Here is a 24,805-nt window from a genome sequence, read left to right on the forward strand (position 1 = left end):
CAGCGCGATGGGAAGAAGCAATTTTTAAAGCTAGTATTTACTGACTCCCGGTGGTGCCCTGGGAATGTTCCAGATACTTTACATGTATTGCTGTCTACGCCTCATAATATCCCGGGGCAGCCCTGCTGTGATTCTTTCCAGTTTTTCCTTGTGGGAGCCAAATAAGTACAGATGAAGTAACTGGGCCCAAAGTTAGCCCATTGGTCACGGAGCTGAGCTTGAAACCAGTGTCCATTTCTTCAGGCGGCAGTCTGTGTGGGGTTTTGTGGCATAAGCAGATCTGTCTCCCTTCCCTACCCCTTTCCTTTAACACGAAGCTCTCCTGTATAGGACAGATACAGATGCTGAACTGGACCTCATCGGCCGCCTCTCCAGAGAACATGGGGCTTTTGATGCTGTCAAATGCACCCACTGGGCAGAAGGGGGCCGGGGAGCCTTAGCCCTGGCTCAGGCCGTTCAGAGAGCATCACAAGCCCCCAGCAGCTTCCAGCTCCTCTATGACCTCAAGGTGGGTTATTTGCTGTATGTAACAAAGGCAGAATGGAGTTTGTGTGCAAATGAACTCGGTGTGGTAACTGGTGTGTAGTTAGCAGCATCTACCTCGTGGTCTGATTCCCTTACCGGTGAGTCACAGCCTGGACTCTCAGCTTGAGACATCTGTCTGACAAGCACAGATGACTGCTCATTTGCAAACAGAAATACCTGGAGAGCTTAGCTCACACCCTACCTTTCGGATATATATATGCCCTTTTGCGGGTAGATAGATAGAGTCTAGTATGTAGTTCATTGCACTGCAGACTTTCACTCCGGCCTCAGCCATGTAGTAACAAAGGGGCTATATCTGGCTCTGGAAATTTTTCTGACCACTTCTCAATAACAGAGCAAAGAAGAGTGCTCCCAAGCCCACTTCCTGGTTTAGTGTCACCCCAAGTTCAGAGAAGCCTTCCATGCCCAAACCAAAGCACCTCCACCCACAGGCTTCATCATATTCCCCATCACTGAGTCCGGGGAATGACATCTGGCCGGGCAGAAGCAGCTTGTCCCAGGACACATTGCAGTTGCCTTGAAGAATGCTGTTCCTAGAGTTGAATCAGGGTGCGATTGGGTGTTAAGTCTGTGGGCAGTGATTAGAAACTTTGTTTGGAACATTGGGTGTACCCTGTACTTCATTCTGCTTGCATGCTCTAGGCTACTTTTTCCTTGAGTTCTCGAAGACAATCAGAGACTTTGGGAATTAGCCACAAAAAAGAGCGGAGCCTGGATTAGATGGCTCATTCAGTAAAGTGTCTGCCACATAAGCCTGAGAACCCGAGTTCAGGTCCACAGTACTGCGTAAGAGCCAGATATGGTAGTGCACATCTGCAAGCCCAGTGCTGGAGATGTGTGTGTGTCTCTAGAGCTGATTTTCAGCCGGTGTAGGCAAGTCAATGAGCTGCAGGTTCAATAAACACCCTGACTCAAAAAATCTCCAAGCCGCTGTCCATGGTGCCTGAGGCAGGAGCCCTAGACCTTGAGGGCCGGTGGGTGACCTGCTGTGAGGGAAGGGCTTCAGAACCCTTCTCCTGCGGGAGCTCTTCCCTGTTCTGGCAAACAGGAGGCTGCCACTTTTTTGTTACTCAGCATCTGTGAGTCTTAAATCACCCTCAACCAAAGTGTTTTTGCTTCTGAAGTTCTAAATGTGCCTTGGCATTTACCAAGCTCCAATTATAAGCTGCATCTGACCGTCATCTGCAGCTTCCTAAACCCGCTCCTGAGAGCGCTTTCACGTCTGTTTTACCACGCGCCCTAGGAAGTGGTCACTATTTAGTAAAAAGTCAAGTCTGTGTTTTTATAGGTAGAGCGTTGCACTTTTTAAAATCTGCCCGATATATTCATTTAGCCTTTGTTGCTAAGGAGGAGAAAGCCCAGTATGTGTAGTGTGTGTGTGTGTGTGTGTGTGTGTGTGTGTGTGTGTGTGTGTGTACATCTACATATCTAGATGCATATAGAGACAATAACTCTATCTGTGAGATATTTTCCACTTAACCAAATCTGGAACTTTGTATTAAAATGGTTCGGTGTTTAAGGGCATTTGTGGCAAACCTGTTGAGCTGAGTTCAGTCACCAGAACCCATGTTGTGAAGGACATAACTGACTCTTGTCCTTTGGTCTCCACCCAGGAATGATGAGAAATGTATGCCCATGTGCTATACACACACAATATATAAATAAAGAGGTTCTTTTAATTCTAAGAAAATGTTTCTAATCCAGGGCTGGAGATGTAGCTTAGGGGGAGAGTGTTTGCCTAGAACAGTTGCTCTCAACCTGTGGGTCTTGACCCCTTGGGGGTTGAATGACCCTCTAACAGGGGTCACCTAAGACCATCAGCAAGCACAGATATTTACATTACAATTCATAACAGTAGCAAAATTACAACTATGAAGTAGCAACGAAAATAACGTTATGGTTGGGGTCACTACAACGTGAGGAGCTGTATTAAAGGGGGGCGGCGTTAGGAAGCTTGAGAACGCTGGGCTAAATGACACAAGACCCCAAGTTTTATTCTCACCTCTTCCAATAATCAAATCAAGTTAAATATTTGTGGACCCTCCCCCTAAAAAAAAAAAACCTCAAGTTGTTTGCATACCTGTAGTATATAAAATGCCACTTGTTTCCCTTTTGGGGACACTGGCCTGGAATGTCCTTGCCAAGAATCCCCATGTGTCACAGTCCCTTCTCTCTTGTACATCAGCTCTCCGTTGAGGATAAGATCAGGATCATTGCACAGAAGATCTACGGGGCAGATGACATCGAATTGCTCCCCGAAGCCCAGAACAAAGCCGAGGTCTACACAAAGCAGGTGGGTGTTTGGAGCCTGAACCCTGAGCTTTCCCAGCCTCGTGACCTCCTACACGCCACTCCTCCAGACAGCAGCCTCCTCTCCCAAAATACTGGGTTCGGGTTAAAAGTTGCAGCCCAGACTCTGTATTTACTTCTAGGTGAAGATCTAGACAAGCCAGGAGGAAATGCGGAGTGTTTTGCTGGAATGCTAAGACACCTCTGTGGTACCCTCGTCTCTGCTCCAGATACTGTTTGATTGTTTATAAGGATGCAAATCAAATAGTCATTTGTAGAATATGGTTAGGTACTTTCCTCCTTCCCTTACAGGAGTTCTGGTCAGTAATAACTAAGCCGAAAAGGAGGGGTAGTAAGGTAGAGGTGGCTATGCAGGGAGCTAGCCATCTCAGAGTCTCCTGACAGGGTCCAGATACGCTTCATTGCATAATCAGTGTTTCCTGTGTCACAGCCCTATGCTCTTTCCCTCCCCAGGGCTTTGGGAATCTACCCATCTGCATGGCCAAAACACACCTGTCTTTGTCTCACAACCCAGAGCAAAAAGGTGTGCCCACTGGCTTCATTCTGCCCATCCGTGACATCCGTGCCAGCGTTGGTGCTGGTTTTCTGTACCCTTTAGTGGGAACGGTAAGTGGAGGCTGTAAGTGGAACGCGTTTATTGCTGCTCCTCTGAAATGTGTCACTCGGGTTACCGTAGTCTAGCAGAAAGCTGTGATTAGGCCTACCCGGGTTAATCCTGGTCTTGGTATAGACCGTGCAGTACCCATTCAAGTCTAACACTGAACCTACCTCTGTTGAATGGGATTCTGTTCCCCGGGGGCAGTTTGCTCTTGATTGTGTCCAGAATGGATCTAACTGGGCCTGGGTGATGCCAATATTCAGTCTGTTCTCAGTGTCCATGATTCAGCATTCATGGATTCAACCGTCTGTGGATTGACAGAAGTAGATGGGTATGGTGGCACATACCTGTAATCCCAGCACTTGAGATGAGGTCTGTTGCCAGATGGAGGCCAGCCTGGTCTATAATAGTGGGTTGCAGTTCAGCCAGGCTACGTCGAGAGACCCTGTCTTCAGCAAAACCAGCAACTGGCCCTTGAAGCACTGGTACCCACCGTTGGGTGTGTCCTACTTGCTGCTACTCTTTAGGAAGTCCACAGTCCATGTGCCTTCTCTCACCTTAGCATCTCCTTTTCCTGTTAATCTTCTTGCGTAGACCTTTATTAAAATATCTTTAATGGGCTCAGGAGTTAAGAGTACTGCCTGCCCTTTCAGAGGTCCTGAGTTCAATTCCCAGCACCCACATGGCAGCTCAAAACCAACTGTAATGAGATCTGGTGCCCTCTTCTGGCCTGCAGGCAGAACACTGTATACATAGTAAATAAATAAATCCTGAAAAATAAAATAAAATATCTTTAATAAAATCTCTAACTTAGCTTCCAAAACAAAATTGCTAGAGGGAAATAAAGTGTCTATATTAACTATGCATATCAGTATTAAAATAATGTGTAACAGCTGTTTATATAGCTTTTAAATTATATTAGATGTTAAAAGTTGTCAAGAGGTGATTTATAGGGGGTGTGTGCACAGGTTATGTGCCATATTAGACCATCTTAAAAAGGACTGAGTACTCCGATTTGAAGATCAATGGGGTCTGAGAAAGCAACCCCCATGGGGAGAAACTGCCCTCACAGTTCTGTTTCCTGAGCGTGTTCTATAAACCCAATTGTCCCTGTAGCCCCAACAACAGAGGTTCTCCCATCCAGTGTCTCACTGATGGACTTAGAGCTTCTCCTTATGTACATGTTGTTATTTTGCCTGCAAGTATGTCTGTGTATCATTTGTGCGCCTGGTGCCCAAGAAGACCAGTATGTCGGAATCCCTGGAACCAGAGTTACAGGAGGCTGTGAGCCACCATGTGGGTGCTAGGAATCAAACCCAGATCCTCTGGAAGAGTAGCCAATGCTCTTACCCACAGAGCAACCTCTCTATCCCATTAGAATGTCTTCTTGAAATTCTGTTAGTTCACTGTCCTTGAAATCAATTAAAATACCAATGGATAAAGCTAGGTGTGGTGTTAAGCTGTTGTAATCCTAGCCCTTGGAGAGGGGGGGGGGGGGGTGGAAGCCAGAGAATCAGGGTTTCACCATGTGGTCCAGACTGGCCCCAAACTTGATATCCCCCTGCTTCAAGGGCTAAGATTGCACACCAACATAGTTTCTTAAGACAAGGTTGCTCTGTATAACCATTCATGGCTGTTCTGGAACTCAATTTGTTGACCAGGCTGGTCTCGAACTCACAGAGATCTGCCTGCCCTCTGCCTTATGAGAACTGGGACTAAAGGCGTGTGCCATCACCACCCAGTAATCAGTTTTTTGTTTTTTTGGTTTTTTTGGGAAACAAGATTGACAGTTATTAAAGAAAATGTTTTTATTATAGATTTTTATTACAGTAAAAGAAAGAAAGAAGCCAGGCAGTGGTGGCACATGCCTTTAATCACAGCTCTGCACTTGGTAGGCTGAGACAGGCGGATCATTGAGTTTGAGGCCAGCCTGGGCTACAGAGGCTGTAGGACAGCCAGAGCTACACAGAGAAACCCTGTCTCTAAATAGATAAATAAATAACAGAGAGAATAGGAAAAGGGCAGTATTATGCACATCCCAGAGTAGGCAGGTATTTCAAGAAAGTCACCTTAATTCTTAATAATTGTATTCTAGGGTTGGGGATTTAGCTCAGTGGTAGAGTGCTTGCCTAGCAAGCACAAGGCCCTGGATTCGATCCTCAGCTCAAAAAAAAAAAAAAAAATAGTAATAATAATAAGTGTATTCTAATACATCCTGGTATCCGTGGATGTAATTCAGTGGCTGAGCACTTGCCTGGCTAGCATGCCTGAGGGCCTGGGCTCAGTCCCAGCACAGCACAACACAACAACCAAATCCAAACAACCTTAGCAAAGCCTATTGCTATTGGAATTTCAGCATCTAGGTTTGCACGTGAGTACCCATGCCATCACGGGTTTGTTTTTTCTGATTTATCAGTGACCCGTGTTTACAGGGGCAGATCTTCTTCTGAGAAAGAACGCAAGTTCTAAAAAAGTTACTCCTTGCTGCTCTGGGAACCATCTATCGAGTTTTCTGTGGACACACATGTGCACGTCTGGGTCAGTGTCGTCCATCCTTTACCTTTCTAGTGATGTCTGCTGGGTTGTTCTGGGCCTAAAGACCAGATCTCCCCTTCTCCTACTGGTCCCCACATGCACCCCTTTCTCTTTTACAGAATGCATTAGTGGAAGCCAGTTCAGATCCCTAGAGCTTGCCTTGGAGACTATTGATGGGTGGGTGCTCAGACGTCAGCCTTCGGTTTTCCTCAAGTGTTGATGTTTTGTGTTGCAGAAAATGACTCATCTAGTTTATGACATTTTTATAGTGAAGTTTTAGGACTTCAGTCTGAGCTGTCTTCCTTTCTGGGTCTGCTCTGGAACGTGTGTATATTCATTATACAGACAGTCTGACGGTGGGGGGGGGGGGGCACATTTTCAATTACAAACCATACAGATTTGTAGATAAGTGGCGAAGCCAAGTCTTCAGAAAAGGAGCAAGCACAAATATAGCACCGAAAATTCGAGTTTAGCCTTAGAAAGCCTGAGATCGGTAAGAATAGAGGCCGTAAAAGCATCCAGGCTATATACAGCAATGTCTTGGCCCGAGTTAAAAGATGTAGATTGTAATGCCATGTCACTGCAGTCCCAGAAATCACATGGGCTTCTACGAGAGATTCACTGAAAGAAAATTTCAAAACAGATGCCTCCTTTGCTTGCTTGGTTTAGCTGTCTTGAGAGATGGCTTTGCTAGGTCGCCCTGGTTTCTGTTGAACTCACTGTGTATCCCAGGCTGGTCTGAAACTTTGAACAGTCCTATCTGAACCTCCCCAGTGCTGGATTACAGGGTGTCCCACCTTTCTGTGGTCATGTAGTCACCGCTCACTGCCTCAGCCATGAACTAACTGCTCAGTTCCAGCACCTGCCAGTGCAGGCTAGGGATGGGACCATGCTTCCCCTGCCTCCTCAGCTACAGCTGTCCTACACGAGATCCGAACGAGGCCTTTGGCTTGCAGAGGGACATGAAGGTTTCTTGTTCATATCAGGAATCAATGACTGGGTTTTTAATATGTAACAAGAACAGCACCTCTCTCGTTGATAACTTAAAAAGTGTGCCTGGTTCTGTGGCTGCTGCAAGGCACAGAGGGGACGGTGAGTCATTATATTGTGTGTGTATCACAGTAAGCATGTAGCGTTCAGAGGATGACTTGAACCAGTAGTTGATTCTTGCCTTCCACCCTGTGGGTCCTGGGGATCAAACTCGGGTCATCAGCTTTGGCAGCAAGCACCTTTACCCACTGAGCCATCTTGCTGGTCCCAGAAGTTCATTTGTACTGCTGTTTTGCCTCTTAGATGAGCACAATGCCCGGACTCCCTACTCGGCCCTGTTTTTATGATATTGATTTGGATCCTGAAACCGAACAAGTGAATGGATTGTTTTAAACAGGTGAGCTGTTACTGAGCAAGCGTTTCCATGTTTGCTTTTATTTTAAAATTATGTTTATTTATTTGTTTACTTCAAGGAGCAGGGAGGGATGTGTGACTGGTGTGTGTTGGAGTCAGAGGGGTCAGTATTCTCCCACCGTGTGGATCCTGGGTTTTCAGCTTCAGTAGCAAGTGCCTTTACCAGTTAAACTGTCTTGTCTGCCCTGCAAAAAGGTTGGGGGTTTTTATGTTTTTCACTTTGAGATTATTCATGAATTTATTTATTTATTTATTTATTTATTTATTTATTTATTTATGGTTTTTTCGGGACAGGGTTTCTCTCTGTGGCTTTGGAGCCTGTCTTGGAATTTACTGTGTAGCTCGGGCTGTATTCGTGAATTCTAAGGCTTGAACTAAGTCTGCAAACACTCAAATTCTAGTGATTTCCAAATATTTCTTTCTGTATTTCACTGAGAGGAGGTAGTCAAGAGAATTAGCAGTAATCGATGAATGAAATGTCCCTCATCAGTCTGGAAGAGCAGGGCTCCATGCAGGATGCAGTGCAGCCTAGTCACCACGGAGCCTGCAGGGGGGTTAACTTCCCTCTGAAGGAGCCCCAGGAGGCTTGGGGTTCAGAATTGATGACCTAGGAGAAGCAGGAGCAGCCCCAAGTCCGTCTGTATAACTTGAAAAGACAGAAGCCAGGTGGTGGTGGTGGTGGCGCACACCTTTAATCCCAGTACTCAGGAGGCAGTGGCAGGCAGATCTCCAAGTTCAAGGCCAGCCTGGTCTATAGAGCAAGTTCCAGGACAGCAGGGCCACACAGATAAACCCTGTCTTGAAAAACCAAAAGAAAAAAGGAAAAGAAAAGACAGAAGGCAAGCATTGAGCTGGAGTGTAGCTGATGGTGGAGCTAAGCCTGTGTGAGAGCCATGTTTGGTCCCCAGGAAAGCACAGACATATACTCGCAGAGACATTAATTAGGTAATCATCCAGAAAGCAGAGAAGAGAGAGAAGGAAGACCAATTCTGAAGTTCTTGGGCCCTGAAGAACAGAGCCCCAGGTACTCACCTGCGTGATGCATTCAATTCAGATCTCAAAAATGTCAAGCAGGAAAATCCTCAGCATCCCTCTCCAAGGAATTAAAAAACACCCTGCCTGTGAAAGAATGACCTGTGGACTACCTGTCTGGAGCAGCCAGGGCGTTGGTGCACTCAGGGCCATGGAATGAGAAGAGAACAGAATGCCTGCCCTATCAGCAATAAGGAGCTTTTAGATGGCAAAGGAATGTCCCCAAGTACGTGAGGGAAGATAGCTTTCATCCTGTGTTTACCCCTGGCCAAATCTGCCAAGGTATTTTCAGATGGCAAAGGGTTGCTGCCCCCACTTCTGCTAGGAAGTTATTTAACAATGTGGTGTACTCCAGCAAAATGAGGAACTAAACCAAGAGAGAAAGATGGGAGTTTTAGGGAACTGAATTTGGACACAAGAGCACGTGACTGAGTTTCAGATCTAGTACAGAACATGGAGGGAGGCTGGAAAGAGCTGGGAGACCCCAAGGTGGTAGAAGGTAATAAAAAAGCAAACCTCCTGCCCTGAGAAAGTAAAGGTCCAGGTGACAAGATGTCTTCATTCTGATTGCTGTGAGGAGGCTTACAGGGAAGCACTTGCTGCAGAGTGGGAATGTGCTATGGGACTTTCCTGGCTCCCTGTTCTGTCTGGCATGGTGTTCACACAACCATCGTGCTATGGGTTGTCTTTCAAGTTCATATATGGAAAGACCCTAGGAGACTCACCCAGAGGGAAGGGTGTAAGTGTGAATAGTTTTGGAGATGCAGCTGGAAAATGATGAAGTGTGGAAGGGAAGAGGAAACCACGGTGCTTAGCAAAAACATTGATTCATTCATTCATTTATTCACCTTGCTTTTCTTTCCAGATTTCCTATCTCCAAGAGGCTACTCTGTCTGGCCAGTGTCTGTTCAGGCCCATTGAGGAAGTGTGCAGAAATCCAGGAAGTCAGCCCCTGCCTGAAGAGTTTCAGAAATAGTGGGAGTTTCTCTATTAGCCTTTCACAGCCTTAATCCACATCATGTGTATAAATTAACATAAATCATGTCTATTTACTTAGTGAAAGTCTACAGAATAAATGGAATAATTTTGCTACCTTGGTGTTGAAACATAAATGTGTTTGTGACCTTGATGAACCTCAGTAGAATAGTAGAATGAGCCAGGCGGCGGTGGTAGTGCACATCTTTAATCCTAGCACGGATCCAGGCGGCTCTCTGTGAGTTCAAGGCCAGCCTAGTCTACAGAATGAGTTCCGGGACAGCCAGGGCTCCACAGAAAACCTGTTTCAAGAAAACCAAAAATAAAAAGAGTACTAGAATGGCTGCCATCCATCCAGTGGACACATGGAGGTGGGGGCCTTAAAGAAACACTTTGTGGTCAGTTGTTGGGGTGGTGCTGGCTTGTGAAGTTATCTCTGTGAGAATGGAACTCAGGAAACCTGAAAGGGTGGGGGTGGGGGTAGGGTATGGAAGGAGACTTCCCTATTTTATACCTTCCTGGTCTGGCTGAGGTCCCCAGGGAAGCTGCTGCCTATAGGGATGTCTTGACATCTTTGGGATCCCATTTGAATAATTGCCTTAGTGCTGTTTTTTGTTACTGGTGCGTGTACATGTAGATAGGTAAGGGGATAGACAGATAGATACAATTTAAGTTAGTATACAGATCAACGGATTTCTAGGTGGGGTTTTTGTGTACACGTTTTTTGTTTTTTTGTTTTTTTTTGTTTGTTTGTTTGTTTGGTTGGTTGGTTCTCCCCGTCCCCTCTCCCCCAACCCCAACCCTCATCTTTTCCCTCTGGTGTTCTCCCTTCCACCGTGTTCTGTTGGCATCCCTGCCCCTCTCCCATGGACCCTTTCTAGTTTCCTGACCTTTGCCCTTATTTACTTCCACCTAGATACACGTATTTCACAGTTAGAGGCTAGACTCTGCATGTAACAGAGAAGGGGCTGCATCTGTCTCCTGAGCATAGGATACCTCACTTACATATAACGATCCATTTTCACGATTTCATTTTTCTTCATGGCCGGATAAAATTCTATTTTATGCATGTACCACATTTTAATTACCTGTTCTGGCGGCGGGCATCTATGTTGATTCCATTTTGAGTCCTCAAGGATGACAGCACCAGCGTGAGGTGGGCCGTTTCTGCCCCGCTGGCTTAGCAAATGTTGCTAAACTGCTGAGAAGTACCTAGGCTCCGCCTCTCCACGCTGACTGGCTTGGGAGCTTTGGTTTGTCTGAAGTTTCCAGCATGACCTCCCTTCTCTTGTCCTGGGTCTTCAATTCTCCTCTCTTACTGCATTGGCTCCTTCCAGATGCTGCGTCCCCCTGGTGCCAAAGCTAAACACTGCAGATGTGGACGGAGCTCTGTTTTCCCAGGTGTCTTTGCTTCTGGTATACTTAATTCCATGGGTTCGCATCAGTGTTGTGATCCGGTTTCGTGCTTGAAGAAACAATGGCGGCACTTCAGGAGCCAATGGCAAAGAAGTCATGAGCATAAGCCTCAGTGCTGGTCCTTATTGTCTTGTCTACCTCTTTGTCCCTCACCCCCCTCTCTGTCCCTTCACCCCCTCCCTGTCCCTCACCCTCCCTGTCCCTCACACCCTCCCTGTCCCTCACCCCTTCTCTGTCCCTCACCCTCCCTGTCCCTTACCCCCTCTCTGTCCCTCACCCCCTCCTTGTCCCTCACCCTCCCTGTCCCTCACCCCCTCTCTGTCCCTCACCATGTCTCTGTCGTCCCTCACCCATTTTATGGAGATAAAGAGGCTGTTGCTGGGTAGTTCTGAAGTCAAGCAAACAAGTCCTAGGTGCTCTGTACAGTGCCTGACACATTTGGAGTACTCATTGCTATCCCTGATAGGAAGCATCTTTCTTGTAAGCTTCAAAATAGTCTATAGAATATCATCAGGGATGGGATTTGCTAGGAATCAGTTTGTAAACAGGAAGGAAGCAATCTTATAAGACACAGAGACCCTCTTAAAGGATGCAGGCTTCCTCCAGACTGCCAAACTTTGGGGAAGTAGGTCCTCAGTACTGAAAAAAAAATGAATAAATGAATGTAGTGCCAGGAGAGAGATTTAACATGATAAAACCTTAATGCAATAATAAACCAAGTTCCCCTGGCTGGAGAGATGGCTCAGAGGTTAAGAGCACTGACTGCTCTTCCAGAGGTCCTGAGTTCAATTCCCAGCAACCACATGGTGGCTCACAACCATCTGTAACGAGATCTAGTGCCCTCTTCTGGCCTGCAGGCATACATGCAGACAGAATACTGTATACATAATAAATAAATCTTTAAGAATAAATAAAATAAACCAAGTTCCCTTTTTTAAAGATCTGGTAGTTGTTAAACCCATTTTCTTTTCATATATGTGGGTATAGGTACCTGTAGAAGCTAAAAGAGGGTGTTGGCTCCCCTGAAGCTGGAGTTACAGGTGTTTGTGAGCTTTCTGATGGGTGCTGAGAACCTAACTTGGGTCCTCTGAAAGAGTAATAAGTGCTTTGAACCACTGAGGAATGCTTCAGCCCCTAAAGTTTCTTTTTTGTTTTTTGGAGGCAGGGTATATCTGACTGGCCCGGAGTTCACTCTGTAGACTGAACAAAGGCTGGCTTTGAACTCATAGAGATCCTCCTGCCTCTGCCTCCCAGGGTGACAGGATTTAAAGGCATGGAATTTGAATGTTTGGGTTTGTTTTGTTTTGTTTTAAGATTTTAAGGTAGGTGTGGTGGTGCATGCATTTAATCCCAGCACTCAGGAGGCAGAGGCAAGGTGGGTCTCTTGAGCTTGAGGCCATCCTAGTATACAGAGCGAGATCCAGGACAGCCAAGGCTACACAGAGCCCTGTCTTGTAAAAAGAAAAAAAAGGTGGAGGGGTTGGGGATTTAGCTCAATGGTAGTGGGCTTGTCTAACAAACACAAGGCCCTGGGTTCGATCCTCAGCTCTGGCAAAAAAACAGAAAAGAAAGGAAGACAAAAGTTTAATCTTTAATTATATGTCTGTATCAGTGTGGGAGAAGGTGCTGGTGCCCATGGAGGCCGATGGCATTGGATCCCCTGGAGCTGGAGTGACAGGTATTTTCAGGCATTTGTGAGCCACTTGACATGGGTGCTGGAATCCTGACTCCACTCTACATACTATAGCAGCAAACTCTCCAGCTGAATCATCTCTCCAGCACTGTGGTTTTCACTATTCACAGATAATGTTGCATAGGGCTTCAGGTGTAGGTAGCTCAGTGGTGGAGGGCTTGCCTAGCACGTGTGAGGCCCTGGGTTTGACCAGCAAAGCCACAAGTAAATAAATAACACAGCGGGGAGTGGAAAACCTGGGAAACTCTCATGTTTCTTTGCAACTTGTGTGCAAGCATCCACATGTCGAACCCCTGCCAGTGAAACTGCAGCTTCATGACAGGAGCTGACACCTGCTTGGAAATGTGTACGTGCATTGTAATGGCTTAGGCTTCCATCCATCTCATTGTACGGAAAGGTATTTGGGGGTTCCAGTGCCGGTGTCTGCTGTCACCTTAGTCTGAAGACTCTGCTCTCTGCTGCCTCTCAGCCGTTCCTAGAAGGCAGCTCCTACCAGAGTGTACAAAGTAGAAAGCTGGGTCCTTTCTGCTTGCCTCCAGAAGGAAGAGGTAATGAAGAGTATGAAAGCTTAAAGGAGAGATGAGGTCATGGCGGCTGCTGAGCAATCCTGAATGGCAAGGGGTTTCATGCAACTGATTCTGGGATCTTTGCTCAAAGGTGCCACAAGTACAAGCCTGCAGAGGATATTTCCATAATGAAAGAAGGCTTAAGGTATCTGCAGCCACACGTATAAGATACCTATAGAAGTATCAGTGCATGGGGGACGTGTCCACATCACCAGTGCGAGTCCTATCCCTTCACCACGGACCAACAGTCCCTCCAGATCCATTGGTCCCCAGTCTTATCTTCTGGCCTCTCCTCTCCGTGTTGGTAGGAGAAGCAGATTGTGCCTCCTGATTGCACCTCAGATGCTGTACACTGAAGATGTATACACACATGATTTAAGAGACAGCAGTCCGTATGTGCTGTCAAGTAAGGCACTTGGGTTTGTGCTGGCTCCCTGCACATGCCCACAAATAGATCCAACCGCCTGAGACCTGGAGCCCCAGGTTCATTAGATGGTGTGCCAGAGGAAGGTACTGTGCAAGGCTTATTCTGAGAAAGGCTCAAGAACATAAAAACTGTTAGCGAGGAGTGGAAAACACCTTGGTAGCTAAAAGTCTGGGCTGTGTGGATGGGGACCAGAAGGGAGAAGATGGTATAATCAATTCAGTGCTGTTCAGATGCATATGTAGGCTATTTTATTGGCACGCTCTATCTGTGACATTAATAAGATTAGCTGTAAGGATAGTTCCTCGTCAGATTGGAGAGGTATTTATAGCTCATTTCCTAATTACATAATTCAAATGGAGTAGTAGGCAATAATACAGTAATAGCTTCAACAGTCTTGTCGCTTAAGTGTGTTTAGGAATGACAGGTTTCCTTTTCTCTCATGCAAGAGGTACAGGGTGCATTGTTCAAACATCTGGCATCAAGTTCTAATCGTATCCTACAGAAAAGCCACAAACGCAGAATTTTATTAATAGTAATATTCCCTCCCTCTACTTCTGGGTGTGTGTGTATGTGTGTGTGTGTGTGTGTGTGCATGAGACAGAGAGAGAGAGAGAGAGAGAGAGAGAGAGAGAGAGGAGAGAGGAGAGAGAGGTCAGATAAATTATTGATCATATAAATCGTATTTTCCCCTAGAATAGAAGATAAATCTACCTCTTAGACTCTTCAGCTCCTTTTTAAGAGCAAAGTAAGTAGGAGACGTACAAGTTTCTAAGGTTCTCTTTATTGCTGGTATTTCAACCTGCACCTCTCATCTCCCACTTGTTTCTTTTTAAGTGGGTCTTGCTATGTAGCATAGCCTGGCTAGGGACTTGCCGTCTTCCTGCTTCAGCTACTCAAGTCCTGGGGTTGCACGGCCACATCTGGCTCCAGGTACTTGCTAATGACACAGCTGTGCTACCCTAGCCTCATCTGAATCAGCCTCCTTTTTCTTCTCCTAAAATGATTGCCGACTCCCAGATCCGCTAGATTTGAAGGACCTCAGGTCACAGCACCTCTGCTGCTTGAGTGACGTGGATTTCTTCCAGCGTGTTTCAAGTTCAAAACAGCCAGCAGCAGGGTTGACATATAACCTACGCGGGGATAAAAAGACCATTTTCATTGGCCCGTGTTTGCTGGGTGAACAAAGCTAAATCAAGTTCGTTTTGTTTTTGAGACAGAGCTGGCCTTAGGCTCCCAGTGTTAGGCAAGGATGGCTTTTGAAACTCATCCTACCTCTCTCCATCCTAAGTGCTGAGATCACAGGCTTGTTTCAGCATGTGCAAAACCCAGGCTTTTGTGCACTCCAGGCAAATGCTGTACAATTGGAGCGACATCTTCAACCCCCTCAATCGTGTGTGTGTGTGTGTGTGTGTGTGTGTGTGTGTGTGTGTTGTCAGTGCCTGTAGAAGCCAGAAGAGAATGGAGGATCCCCTGGAGCTGGAGTTAAAGGTAGTCCTGAGTGATCTGAAGTGTGCTGGGAATTGAACTCTGGTCCTCTGCCCATCAGGAAGAGCTCTTAACCTCTGAGTGTCTCTGCAGCTCCTCCCTTTGAACTGTTTGATTACTTTGAATCTGGATTTCCTGTTTCACAGTTTTATCACTAACTTTTAATCTACAAACATAAAATCATATCGGTTTTGTGTCCCAAGAGTTCATTCCTTATCAAGTCTTGGTGGAATAAGTCTAGACTAGGAATCTTAGGGAGGGAAATATATATTAGAAAAACTATCCCCAAGTGGACGCCGAGATTAACCTTTCTAGAGATCATGGTCCACTCAGGAAAGGGTAGAGGTCTTGTTCTTCCACACCAGTGGGGCTTCTGAGCTCTGTGCTAGGGAAAGCCTGGAGGAGACTGGGATGTCATTTACAGGACCTTAGCTGAAGCTCCCTGAGCTGTGGAAGCTGTTTTTCACCCGACAAGACACCTTTCTGCTCTGGTGTGGACTCTGCCAGCACCCTTTACTCTGAATGGGACTGAAATAGCTAGTGCCCTTATCTCTGTCCCCTTTAGAGGAACCAGGTGAGCAGTCCCCAGGGAGTGTCCTAAAGGAAGCAGCAATGACCTGTGATTCTGATGTGAGACGTTAGATGGGCCATGTTCTAGAGTGTGCGCCTCCCCTGTGCTCTGTCAACGTGGATGACTATATCCATCCAGCTGAGCTCAGCTTGGTCTCTGCAGGTCTGGGGTCCTGTTTGACAAAGTTGGTTTTGTTTCTGCTTTTGACCATATACATAACTTTCTCTCTAGCCAGGTATGGTTCACGAGGCAGAGGTGGGTGGATCTCTGTGAGTTGGGTGCCATCCTGGTCTACGTAGTGAGTTCAAAATAATTTTTTTTCCAGATGCCCCCTTCTGACTGCATGGTTATGAATCTTGCTTTTTAATTTTATTTTTAATTATGGGGGTAGAGTGGGCATGTGCATGTGAATATTTCGCCCACAGAAGATATCTCTGTAGCGTTGGTTACAGGTGGTTGTGAGCCGCCTGATGTGGGTGCTGGGGATCGAACTCGGATCCCCTGGAAGAGGAAATACGTACTGCTCACCGCTGAGCCACCTTTCCAACCCCATCAATCTTTCTTGGAAGATACGCTGTCTACCTTGTCTTTAATGTTGAGGAGAATTTATGGTTGGCGCCTTATCATTTCAAACAGGGTCCTTTTGCGGCTGTGCGTCTCAAGGAAATGAGGGGCCCTCTACCCTCTTCTCGAGGTCCTCCTGCTCTGCCTTCCTGGCCCCTCTACCCAGACCCTGATGTCATTATGCAGCGGGGATGCGTGCGGGGCGGGTGCACCAAGGTCTCTCCCAGGCGGCGGGGCAGTCTGCAGGCAGGTGGCTTGCTGGGTTCGCCCCGCCCCCGGCCCTAGCCCCGCCCCGCTGCTCCGCTCGCATTGGCGCGGCCAGCTGTCTCTCTCCGCATTGGGGAGGGGGCGCGCGGCTGCGGTCCCTCTGCAGAGGGCTGCGCGCTCCGAGGCCTCCAGAGCTCCTTGTTGTTTGGGCCCGTGCACCCCGACCTCGGGAGCAGGGCTGGCCCGAGACCGCGACGCTCTGGGTAAGTGGAGGCAGAACCAGAGGCTCTGGGTCAGGATCGGGTGCACTGAGCCCCTGGTGGGAAGGTGACGGCGACAGACCCGGGGTCCGGGTCACCAGACAGCGAGAGGCGCGGACTGCAAGGTCGCTGGTCCTCAGGCGTCTCCAGGTGGGTGACCCTGGGCAGTTCTGCCACCCGCTCACTTCGCACGCGATGCAGCTGGTGCCTTGGCATCGGCTACCTAACCCTTATCCTTCTTCAAGGCTCTTTGGGGAACTGTGATTTTCGGCTCCGGTCTATGATAATTCTGTAGATAGCTTGAAGCTGGGCTATCTGTTCCACGCCCCCGGTATTTTCCTTTCTGAGCCCTGTCTCCTGCCACAGGGGCGTCAAGCCTGGATAGAGTCCTTCCTCCAGGAGGAAGCTTCGCGGTTCGTTTCTGGTTCTGGGAAATGTCCTTTCTCTGCTTGGATAGTGATTGCTCTTTGCTGCTCAAGAGCGGGGAAAGGGTGGTGGTTGTTTTCTGTGGCCTTAGACTTGAGATTCTGCCAGCTAAGGACGGCAGGGATGTTAGGGTTTCCAAGGCAATACCTTCCTCTCGAAGGTAAAGGCGAACCATTTGCAGTCTTTACACTCTGCAAAGTTTTAACGCCTGCTGGCTGCATCCTTTCTCCGCCTCGGCTATACTTGTTGGGGTGTTGATCTCTACGGTGACGTGCATTCAAAGAAGCCCTCTCATGCAAGCATCTGGGCCATTCAGGTTAGTTTCAGATACTTTTTGGAATACAATCGCATTTGACGATTTCTTCTAATGACGATACATCCTCTGCTTAGAAGGAATGCTTGCTCAGGCGTGGAGCCATAAGACTCTGTTCTAGTGTTTATCAAGGGTGTGTGAGAATAGACTGCATTTTTTGGTTCCATCATTATTCCAGAATTTATGTGTCTGTGTAGAAACATGAAACGTATAATACCTACCTTTTAAAAAAAAAATGCCCTTAGATCTTAAAATGACTTTTCAGGGTTCTGATTCTACAGAGAATCAGGAGCTGGTACCCAAATGGAAGCACAGGGAAGAATTTACATGCAAGCAGAATAAATTGCCTAACTTAGGACACCTATCAACTAAAATCCACAAAACTGTCGGGTAATCATCCTATGCCCCCATTCCGTAAACCAGTCCATTCTGTAGATTGTTATTTTTTGGTGGCCCTGGGGATCAAATCCAGGACCTTGTGGCATGCTAGGCCAGTGCTCTATCACTGAGCTATATACACAGACCTAAAGCTGAGTTTTACTTTTTTTTTTCTCTCTTGAGACAGGGTCTCATGTCGCCAGTGCTGGCTCCAACCACACTAGGTAGCTGCAGATGACCTTGGGTGATTCTCCTGCCTCCACCTCCCACCTGCTGGAATCACAGTCATGTACCCCCACAACCAGCCTCGGATGAGTGTTTGAAAGCAATTTACTCTCTCACGGCATCCGAAGCACGGGCTTCAGAAACAGGCAGCATCGGGTTAAATCTGAGCACCGGGGCTGGCTAGCTTTGTAATCTCAGGCAGCCTGCTCTCATTGCAGATGGAGATCTGACCACCTCCTCACTCCGGGATGCTGTGGTGCAGATTAGAGACGGATGTGAAAGTGCTCGGCGGGGCTGCCTCGAACACGAGGGTTGCACAACCAGGGTTGTTGGCTCTTACCTACACGGATTTACCTCCAGCTGTGTGCAGTTACAGCGGGGAAGTCTGAATAGCAGACACTTTGGTGAAAATGTCCAAGTTACGCAATGACTTTGAGACAGGAGACCGACAGCAATGCTGGGTTTTTTCTGCAAGTGTGTATGGGAAGTAGCACCCCCTTGATGGAATTTTTAGAACAGGAACCGTATGCTACAATAGGAGGAACACCAGAGAGTCAAAGTTTCTAACTCTGGCTGGGACCTCATCTAGCCTAAGGCTTTCTGCAAGCCCACCTGCCCACTTGGGAGCTCACTTTTGTCATTGGGCTGGACTTGGGGAATCTTGAGTCATCTCCTAAGGCTCTCACCGTGTCTCGGTTCTTCTTCACTGTATGTGATGAGAAAGTGGTCCAGCTGCCCTGTCACCCTGCCCTCTGTTGGTCATTGCCGTTTGCCAGACTTCCTGTGTGGGGCCGTAAACAACTCCTGGAGAAGGTGACCAGGAGCGAGGGCACGCTTGCAGAGCGACCACAAACGAAGTTTTAGCAAAAATAATAGAGCAAGATGGGTTCACACTGGGATCTTTTTTGCTAGGGTAAAACAGGCCTCCATGTGTAGCCACAGCTGTTTTAGTATGTCCCGTGGAATATACGCCCCGTAAGATGCAGTTTCTATTAAAGATAAAAGGCTCGTGGGTGAAATAAAACCTCACTCTTTTCTCTTATCAGGTTGGTCTTTGAATAAGGGAGAATTTTATCCAGGAAAGAGCTTTCATTCAGAGAGGAAATTAAAGGAAGAAATCATAAGCAGCAGATGAACAAGGCGTTTGCGTCCTGAAGAAGCCACAGGCAGACACAACTGTGGAGGGAAAGCAGGGCGGACCCCCAGGAGAAACTGGACTTGGCGTGATATATTTGTCACAAAAGGCTTCAGGAGGAAGGGAGAGGACACTTTTCCGAGAATGAAAGAGTGTAGTGTGAAAATGGAGAGCAGGGTTTCTGAGATCCAGATAGAAACTAAGGAGGAGAAGGCACCAGTAGCTGTTAGTCCTCAGGAAGAGAGGCAGGAGGGAAAAACAGCCACGCTCTGCTTCAAGAGAAGGAAGAAATCCAACAGGATGAAGCCTAAAGCTGGTTCCAAGACTGCTGAGGTCACAAAGACGCGTCCCTCTGAAGCTGGGGACTCTGCTCAGGCACAGCCAGCGGGGGCCTGGGCCTCCATCAGACGCTTGGTGGCACACAGGAAAAGGTCAGAGTCTTCGAGGCAGCAGAAGCCATCGGAGGCCGACGTGCGGCCTGAGGACGTGGCTCTTCCTAAGAAAAAGGCAAAATCCAGACTTAGGATTCCTTGCATAAGATTCTCAAGGGGGGCAAAAAGACGTCATCATCACTCTAAACTCACAGAAGACTCAGACTACAACAGCAGAGTCCAGGGAGGAGCTGACGATTTGGAGATAAAAACCCAGACCCAATCAGCTGACCAGGTGATCCAGGCTAAGTCCACCCCGGGCCGCCAGGAAGGCGTGTTGGTGGAAGATGGTAAGGAGGTCCAAGAGTCACGTGTGACCAACAGCGTCACAGCTAGAGAGAACACGGTGTCCGTGGACCTGGAATTAGAAAGTGAGTCTGCCGCTGTTCAGATGGGCACTCCAGTGCTGGAAAAGGAACGGGAAGTGAGCGCGGAAAAGCAAAGCGTACAAGCGCAGCAGCAAGCAAGTCCACTTGAGAGTTCGGAAGCCGGTAGCCCTCGTCCCGTGGCCTCTGACACCCCTGCCTCACCAGCAACCGAGTATCAACGCAGTGTGGAAGAACCCAGAGGCGGCATCCAAGAAAGTGTTCCAAGTGGGCAGGATGACCGAAGTAGACAGGGTGCTGCCCAAGAAGAGAAATCAGGAGAAATTATGCTGGGCCCAGCAGAAGAAACCACAGGGGTCCAGGCAGAGGCGGCTGCTGTCAGCCAGGCAGACAAAAGTGCAGTGGCCCAGGCCAAAGAAGGTAAACCGAGTCAGGCAGAGGAAACTGCTGTCAGCCAGGCAGACAAAAGTGCAGTGGCCCAGGCCGAAGAAGGTAAACTGATTCAGGCAGAGGAAACTGCTGTCAGCCAGGCAGACAAGAGTGCAGTGGCCCAGGCCAAAGAAGGTAAACCGAGTCAGGCAGAGGAAACTGCTGTCAGCCAGGCAGACAAGAGTGCAGTGGCCCAGGCCAAAGAAGGTAAACCGAGTCAGGCAGAGGAAACTGCTGTCAGCCAGGCAGACAAGAGTGCAGTGGCCCAGGCCAAAGAAGGTAAACCGAGTCAGGCAGAGGAAACTGCTGTCAGCCAGGCAGACAAGAGTGCAGTGGCCCAGGCCAAAGAAGGTAAACCGAGTCAGGCAGAGGAAACTGCTGTTAGCCAGACAGACAAAAGTGCAGTGGCCCAGGCCAAAGAAGGTAAACTGAGTCAGGCAGAGGAAACTGCTGTCAGCCAGGCAGACAAAAGTGCAGTGGCCCAGGCAGTGGAAGCCACAGTGACCCAGGAAGAGGAAGCCACATTGTCCCAGCAAGAGGAAGCCGCATTGTCTCTGGAAGAGGAAGCCACAGTGGCCCAGGAAGAGGAAGCCGCAGTGGCCCAGACACAGGAAGGCGCAGTGTCCCAGGAAGAGGAAGCTGCAGTGTCCCAAGCACCAGATCTGAAAGAAAATGGAATTGATACAGAGAAACCCAGATCAGAAGAAAGCAAAAGAATGGAGCCAATTGCTATTATCATTACAGACACTGAAATCAGTGAATTTGATGTTAAGAAATCTAAAAATGTCCCCAAGCAATTCCTAATTTCAATGGAAAATGAGCAGGTAGGGGTTTTTGCTAATGATAGTGATTTCGAAGGGAGAACTTCAGAACAGTATGAAACACTCTTAATAGAAACAGCCTCTTCTCTCGTCAAGAATGCTATCCAGTTGTCTGTAGAGCAGCTGGTTAATGAAATGGTTTCCGAGGATAATAAAATAAATACTCTGTTACAGTGACTTCATTTCCAGATCACGGGAAAGGAAAACAACAACAACCCAAAACTTAAAGATGAATTATTTTATACATCTGTGGCGCTTCTTTCTCAGTAATCAATTAGAGGCTTGTTGTCTGGAATTGAAAGGTGCAATTCCAGCCCAGAAGTGCTAAAGAACAAATGAAGTCTACGGAACTCGTTGAAACAGTCACTTCTGGACTGGAGGGAGTCAGCGCACACCACAGGGTGCCGTGACACACAGGGAGGTGCAGAGATGCCAGGCTGCCGGAGGACGAGCCCAGTGCTCTTGAGGGAAGACTGTTTACTGAGCACGCGGTATGCTGTATGCTTCTTGCTGTTCCCTAGTGTCACAGAGCCTGGACTTTTCTGATGGTTCAACCCTGTGTCTAGGCGAATGTTTTTCTTTCACAGTGTATTTCCCTGTTGTTTCTAAGGGCGAACGGGTGAATGGGTTTCTAGCCCCGCACAAGTTCCTTACGGAAGCCATTCACAAGTTCCTTCGTCCAGGCAAATTGTGAACAAGGGTGTAAGTGTGCAAATGGGGAGTGCGTTTTCTTCCCTCCCCTTCTTCCTTCCGCCCAGCAGACCTGTATAGACCCATCTCCGTGAGGACCTACCTGCTGAGACGACCTTAGAAACAAATAAATGAAGGGAATAGTAGTTTTCATCCAGAAGGCAAACTTCCCAGATAACAGAGAATTCCCTTAGCAAGAAAACTGTAATACTCTTGTGAAAACGCTTCTTGGCCAAACATGAACTATGTATACAACTGAATTTAAAAAACAAAAAAATCAAAATTCATGCTGATGCATAGATTTTCAACACCGGCGTTTTTTTCATTGTGTCTAGCCATGGTACTGTAACACAGTTCCCAGCCCCACGGGTCAGGGTTCCTATTGTACAGCACTCCTCACCACCCCTCTATCTAACCAAGAGAGGATGTTACTACTTGTTCCTGCTGAGGCCAGACAGCGGGTATGATGGCTGTTGAAGCGCGCCCTCTGGAGGACGAGCACCAGTGATGTTCATCCGCTCTGCATTTGCAGTGATTATGGACTGCATATGTATACATCGATTTCCCCTATGCTTTCATTTTGTAAATACATATTGTGATCTCTTACAGAAGTAACTAACGTGGCTTTGGAATTTAACCAAGTGGTGGATGTTTAGCAAGATTCTTGGCTGGAATGTGAAAATATTTTCTTCAGGCTTGCCTGTCTTTGTGTTTTCAATGGGTGATGGGGGCATCATTCAATTTAGCAAGATAAAAACACCCCCCAATGCATTTTTTTTAATTGTGTACCTACCTTTTTAGACATAAAACCAAAAAATCACTGCTAAATCATCTTTGAGAGAATACTTTTAACTCACAATGTATGGTGCTAATAGACTTGTATAGCTGCCAGCAAATATGTTTAAAATGAACAGTTTTAAATGCCTGATTAAGGTTGATGCACTTTGCAGCATTTTAAATAATCCTGTATCTATTTATTATAAGAATGTCTCCAAGCCAATATACTTACATTAAAGTTTCTAATAATATCTTATGAATGAGAAAGCTATAAAATACACAGCATTTAGCAATTATCAAGAGTATTTTGGATTTGGGGATTTTAAAAAACAGACACAAAGTAAATATGTAATTTTGGGGGTAAGAAAATAGTCCCAAGTTTCAAGTTTTGGAGTGTGTGTGTGTGTGTGTGTGTGTGTGTGTGTGTGTGTGTATTCCCTGTACTGCTGTTTGATAAATACACCTTTGGTTAGAATGCATTAAGATTGATTGTTTTTATAAGAAAATATATTCTTCATTCTTCACTGGTTTCTCTGGCTTTTCTAGGGAATTAAAATAAAGAGAATTTCCATCTGGAAATAGAATACAGAAATTTATCAATGGGTTGCAATCTGATATATCTGCTATATGGCCAAATTATAGAGAAGTTTAGGGTAATCCAAACTATACTGTTGTTATAAAAATAAGCAGGAATCAGAGAGATGGCTTGGAAGTCTACCATAAAATATTTAATTATGATAGGATATATTTCAAGCAGTTTGAGCTATGAAAAATATGTAGAAAGATTCTGACTCAATTTACACTCTCTTGGCCTTAAGCTGACCAGTTTAAAGGCATCAATTTAGGCATCATTAACCATTCTAATTTTAATTGAAATCTGCCTTTAGTAAACACTTGTCAGCTCGCATCAAATTCCTTTTTGAACTCAGAATGTTTGAAGGCTGATGAGTCTATCAGATACTTGATAATTTTTCAGTATATTAGCTTCACCCTCTTAAGAGTCAAGTATTATTCACTCACTCCACATCTTACAACACAGAGGATATAAGCACTTGCCGTGATTTTGTGTGTGTGTGTGTGTGTGTGTGTGTGTGTGTGTGTGTGTGTCACTATTCACTTAACATTTTTTTCACAGCACTTTTGAGGATATTAAAAATAGTACCTGGTAACATTTAAGTAAAGGTAGCGGAAAACAAAAGAACTTCCAACAGAAATCATGTTCCCTGCCACCTCCTCCACCTCCAGGAATAATAAGCATGTGGCTCAATCGGAGCTCTTCACAGAAGCTGTCTGCATAATGTTCCTCCCAGGCAATGGGTTTGACAGCATGAAGCTGGTGATGATCTTAATTGGTCTACTATTTAGCGGGGGTCTTTGTTTCTGAGAGACGAGGTCAGGCTCTTCGCTGTGTGCCCTGTGAGAAGGCCCTGGGCCAGCCTTGCCGAGACACAGAGCCCAGATTTCCTGTCAACTGCAAATGTCTAACTTCAATTCGCCTTATTTTTTTATAGTTGAGAATTTTTTAGGGGGTCGTGGCAAGATTTTTAAAATGATCCTTAGACTTTAAAACCCTGTTGTTTGAAAAGATCTTTATATTGGCTTTAATGAGTAAGTATTCTACTTTCTAGCTTAATACTAACTAGGCCAGGATCTGACTTTTCTGCCTGCCATTTTTGAATTTTTTTTTTTTTAATATCTTCATGTAAGTTGCAGAGTTCTTTAGGTTCAAATTCCTGTCTTACTGTGTAATAAGGTTTCTTATAGAGCATTGGAATTTTCAATCCATACTGCATTTTATTGCACATTTTTAAAAGAATTTTTGGTAATGATCCTTGAGACAAAAATTTATCAGAATGAATCTACATAAAGTATGGATGCCCCGATTAAGTTAACTCCAACATGGATTAGGCTTAATGCCTGTCAATACCTGATAATAGGACCTCCCACAGCTCATCCCGGGCAGAGAGTGTGTGTGTGTGTACGCGTGTGTGCGTGCGTGTGTGTGTGTGTGTGTGTGTGTGTGTGTGTGTGTGTGTGTGTTGGGGGAAGGAAGCAGCAACAGAAACCAGGAGAGAGGAAAGGCAGAGCCACAGAAGATGCAGAAAGAGAAATATCAAACAGGGAAGTAGAAAGAGTGGTTTTGTCTGGAATGGGGGAGCTGGGACCTGAATATGGCAGTCGACACAGTGTGTTCCTTCTGATTTGTGACCAGGTGCAGGGGGAAAAAAGGCCTGTAAAATGCCACACGTGTCAGTTCTTGGCCTG

The 24,805-nt window shown here is 46.6% G+C and overlaps 2 protein-coding genes across 4 annotated transcripts in view; both read left to right on the forward strand.

Moving 5' to 3' along the window:
• Positions 1-9,531, forward strand: part of Mthfd1 (methylenetetrahydrofolate dehydrogenase, cyclohydrolase and formyltetrahydrofolate synthetase 1) — a 70,645-nt gene extending 61,114 nt beyond the window's left edge. For both annotated transcript variants that reach the window (XM_036206547.1, XM_036206548.1), the window contains 5 exons: positions 331-508; positions 2,732-2,839; positions 3,310-3,462; positions 7,283-7,376; positions 9,291-9,531. In XM_036206547.1, the coding sequence (XP_036062440.1) occupies positions 331-508; positions 2,732-2,839; positions 3,310-3,462; positions 7,283-7,372 (529 nt within the window). In that variant the 3' untranslated portion in view covers positions 7,373-7,376; positions 9,291-9,531. The remainder of the gene's footprint in view (positions 1-330; positions 509-2,731; positions 2,840-3,309; positions 3,463-7,282; positions 7,377-9,290) is intronic.
• A 6,902-nt stretch (positions 9,532-16,433) lies between these two features.
• Positions 16,434-22,933, forward strand: Akap5 (A-kinase anchoring protein 5). Of its 2 annotated transcripts, none has more exons than XM_036206549.1 (2): positions 16,434-16,739; positions 18,978-22,933. In XM_036206549.1, exon 2 carries the CDS (start codon positions 19,211-19,213, stop codon positions 21,248-21,250), a length of 2,040 nt encoding a protein of 679 aa, XP_036062442.1. In that variant the 5' UTR covers positions 16,434-16,739; positions 18,978-19,210; the 3' UTR covers positions 21,251-22,933. The 2 variants fall into 2 exon arrangements, with proteins under 2 accessions (XP_036062442.1, XP_036062443.1); XM_036206550.1 differs by having other exon boundaries at positions 16,434-16,592.
• The last annotated feature ends 1,872 nt before the right edge of the window (positions 22,934-24,805 follow it).

Source organism: Onychomys torridus, chromosome 14 (genome assembly GCF_903995425.1).
Source record: "Onychomys torridus chromosome 14, mOncTor1.1, whole genome shotgun sequence".
In the NCBI taxonomy this organism is placed as follows: domain Eukaryota; kingdom Metazoa; phylum Chordata; class Mammalia; order Rodentia; family Cricetidae; genus Onychomys; species Onychomys torridus.

Bases quoted from the DNA above. Each gene is read 5' to 3' on its own strand.
- Akap5 (XM_036206549.1), top strand. From the start codon at position 19,211: ATGAAAGAGTGTAGTGTGAAAATGGAGAGCAGGGTTTCTGAGATCCAG.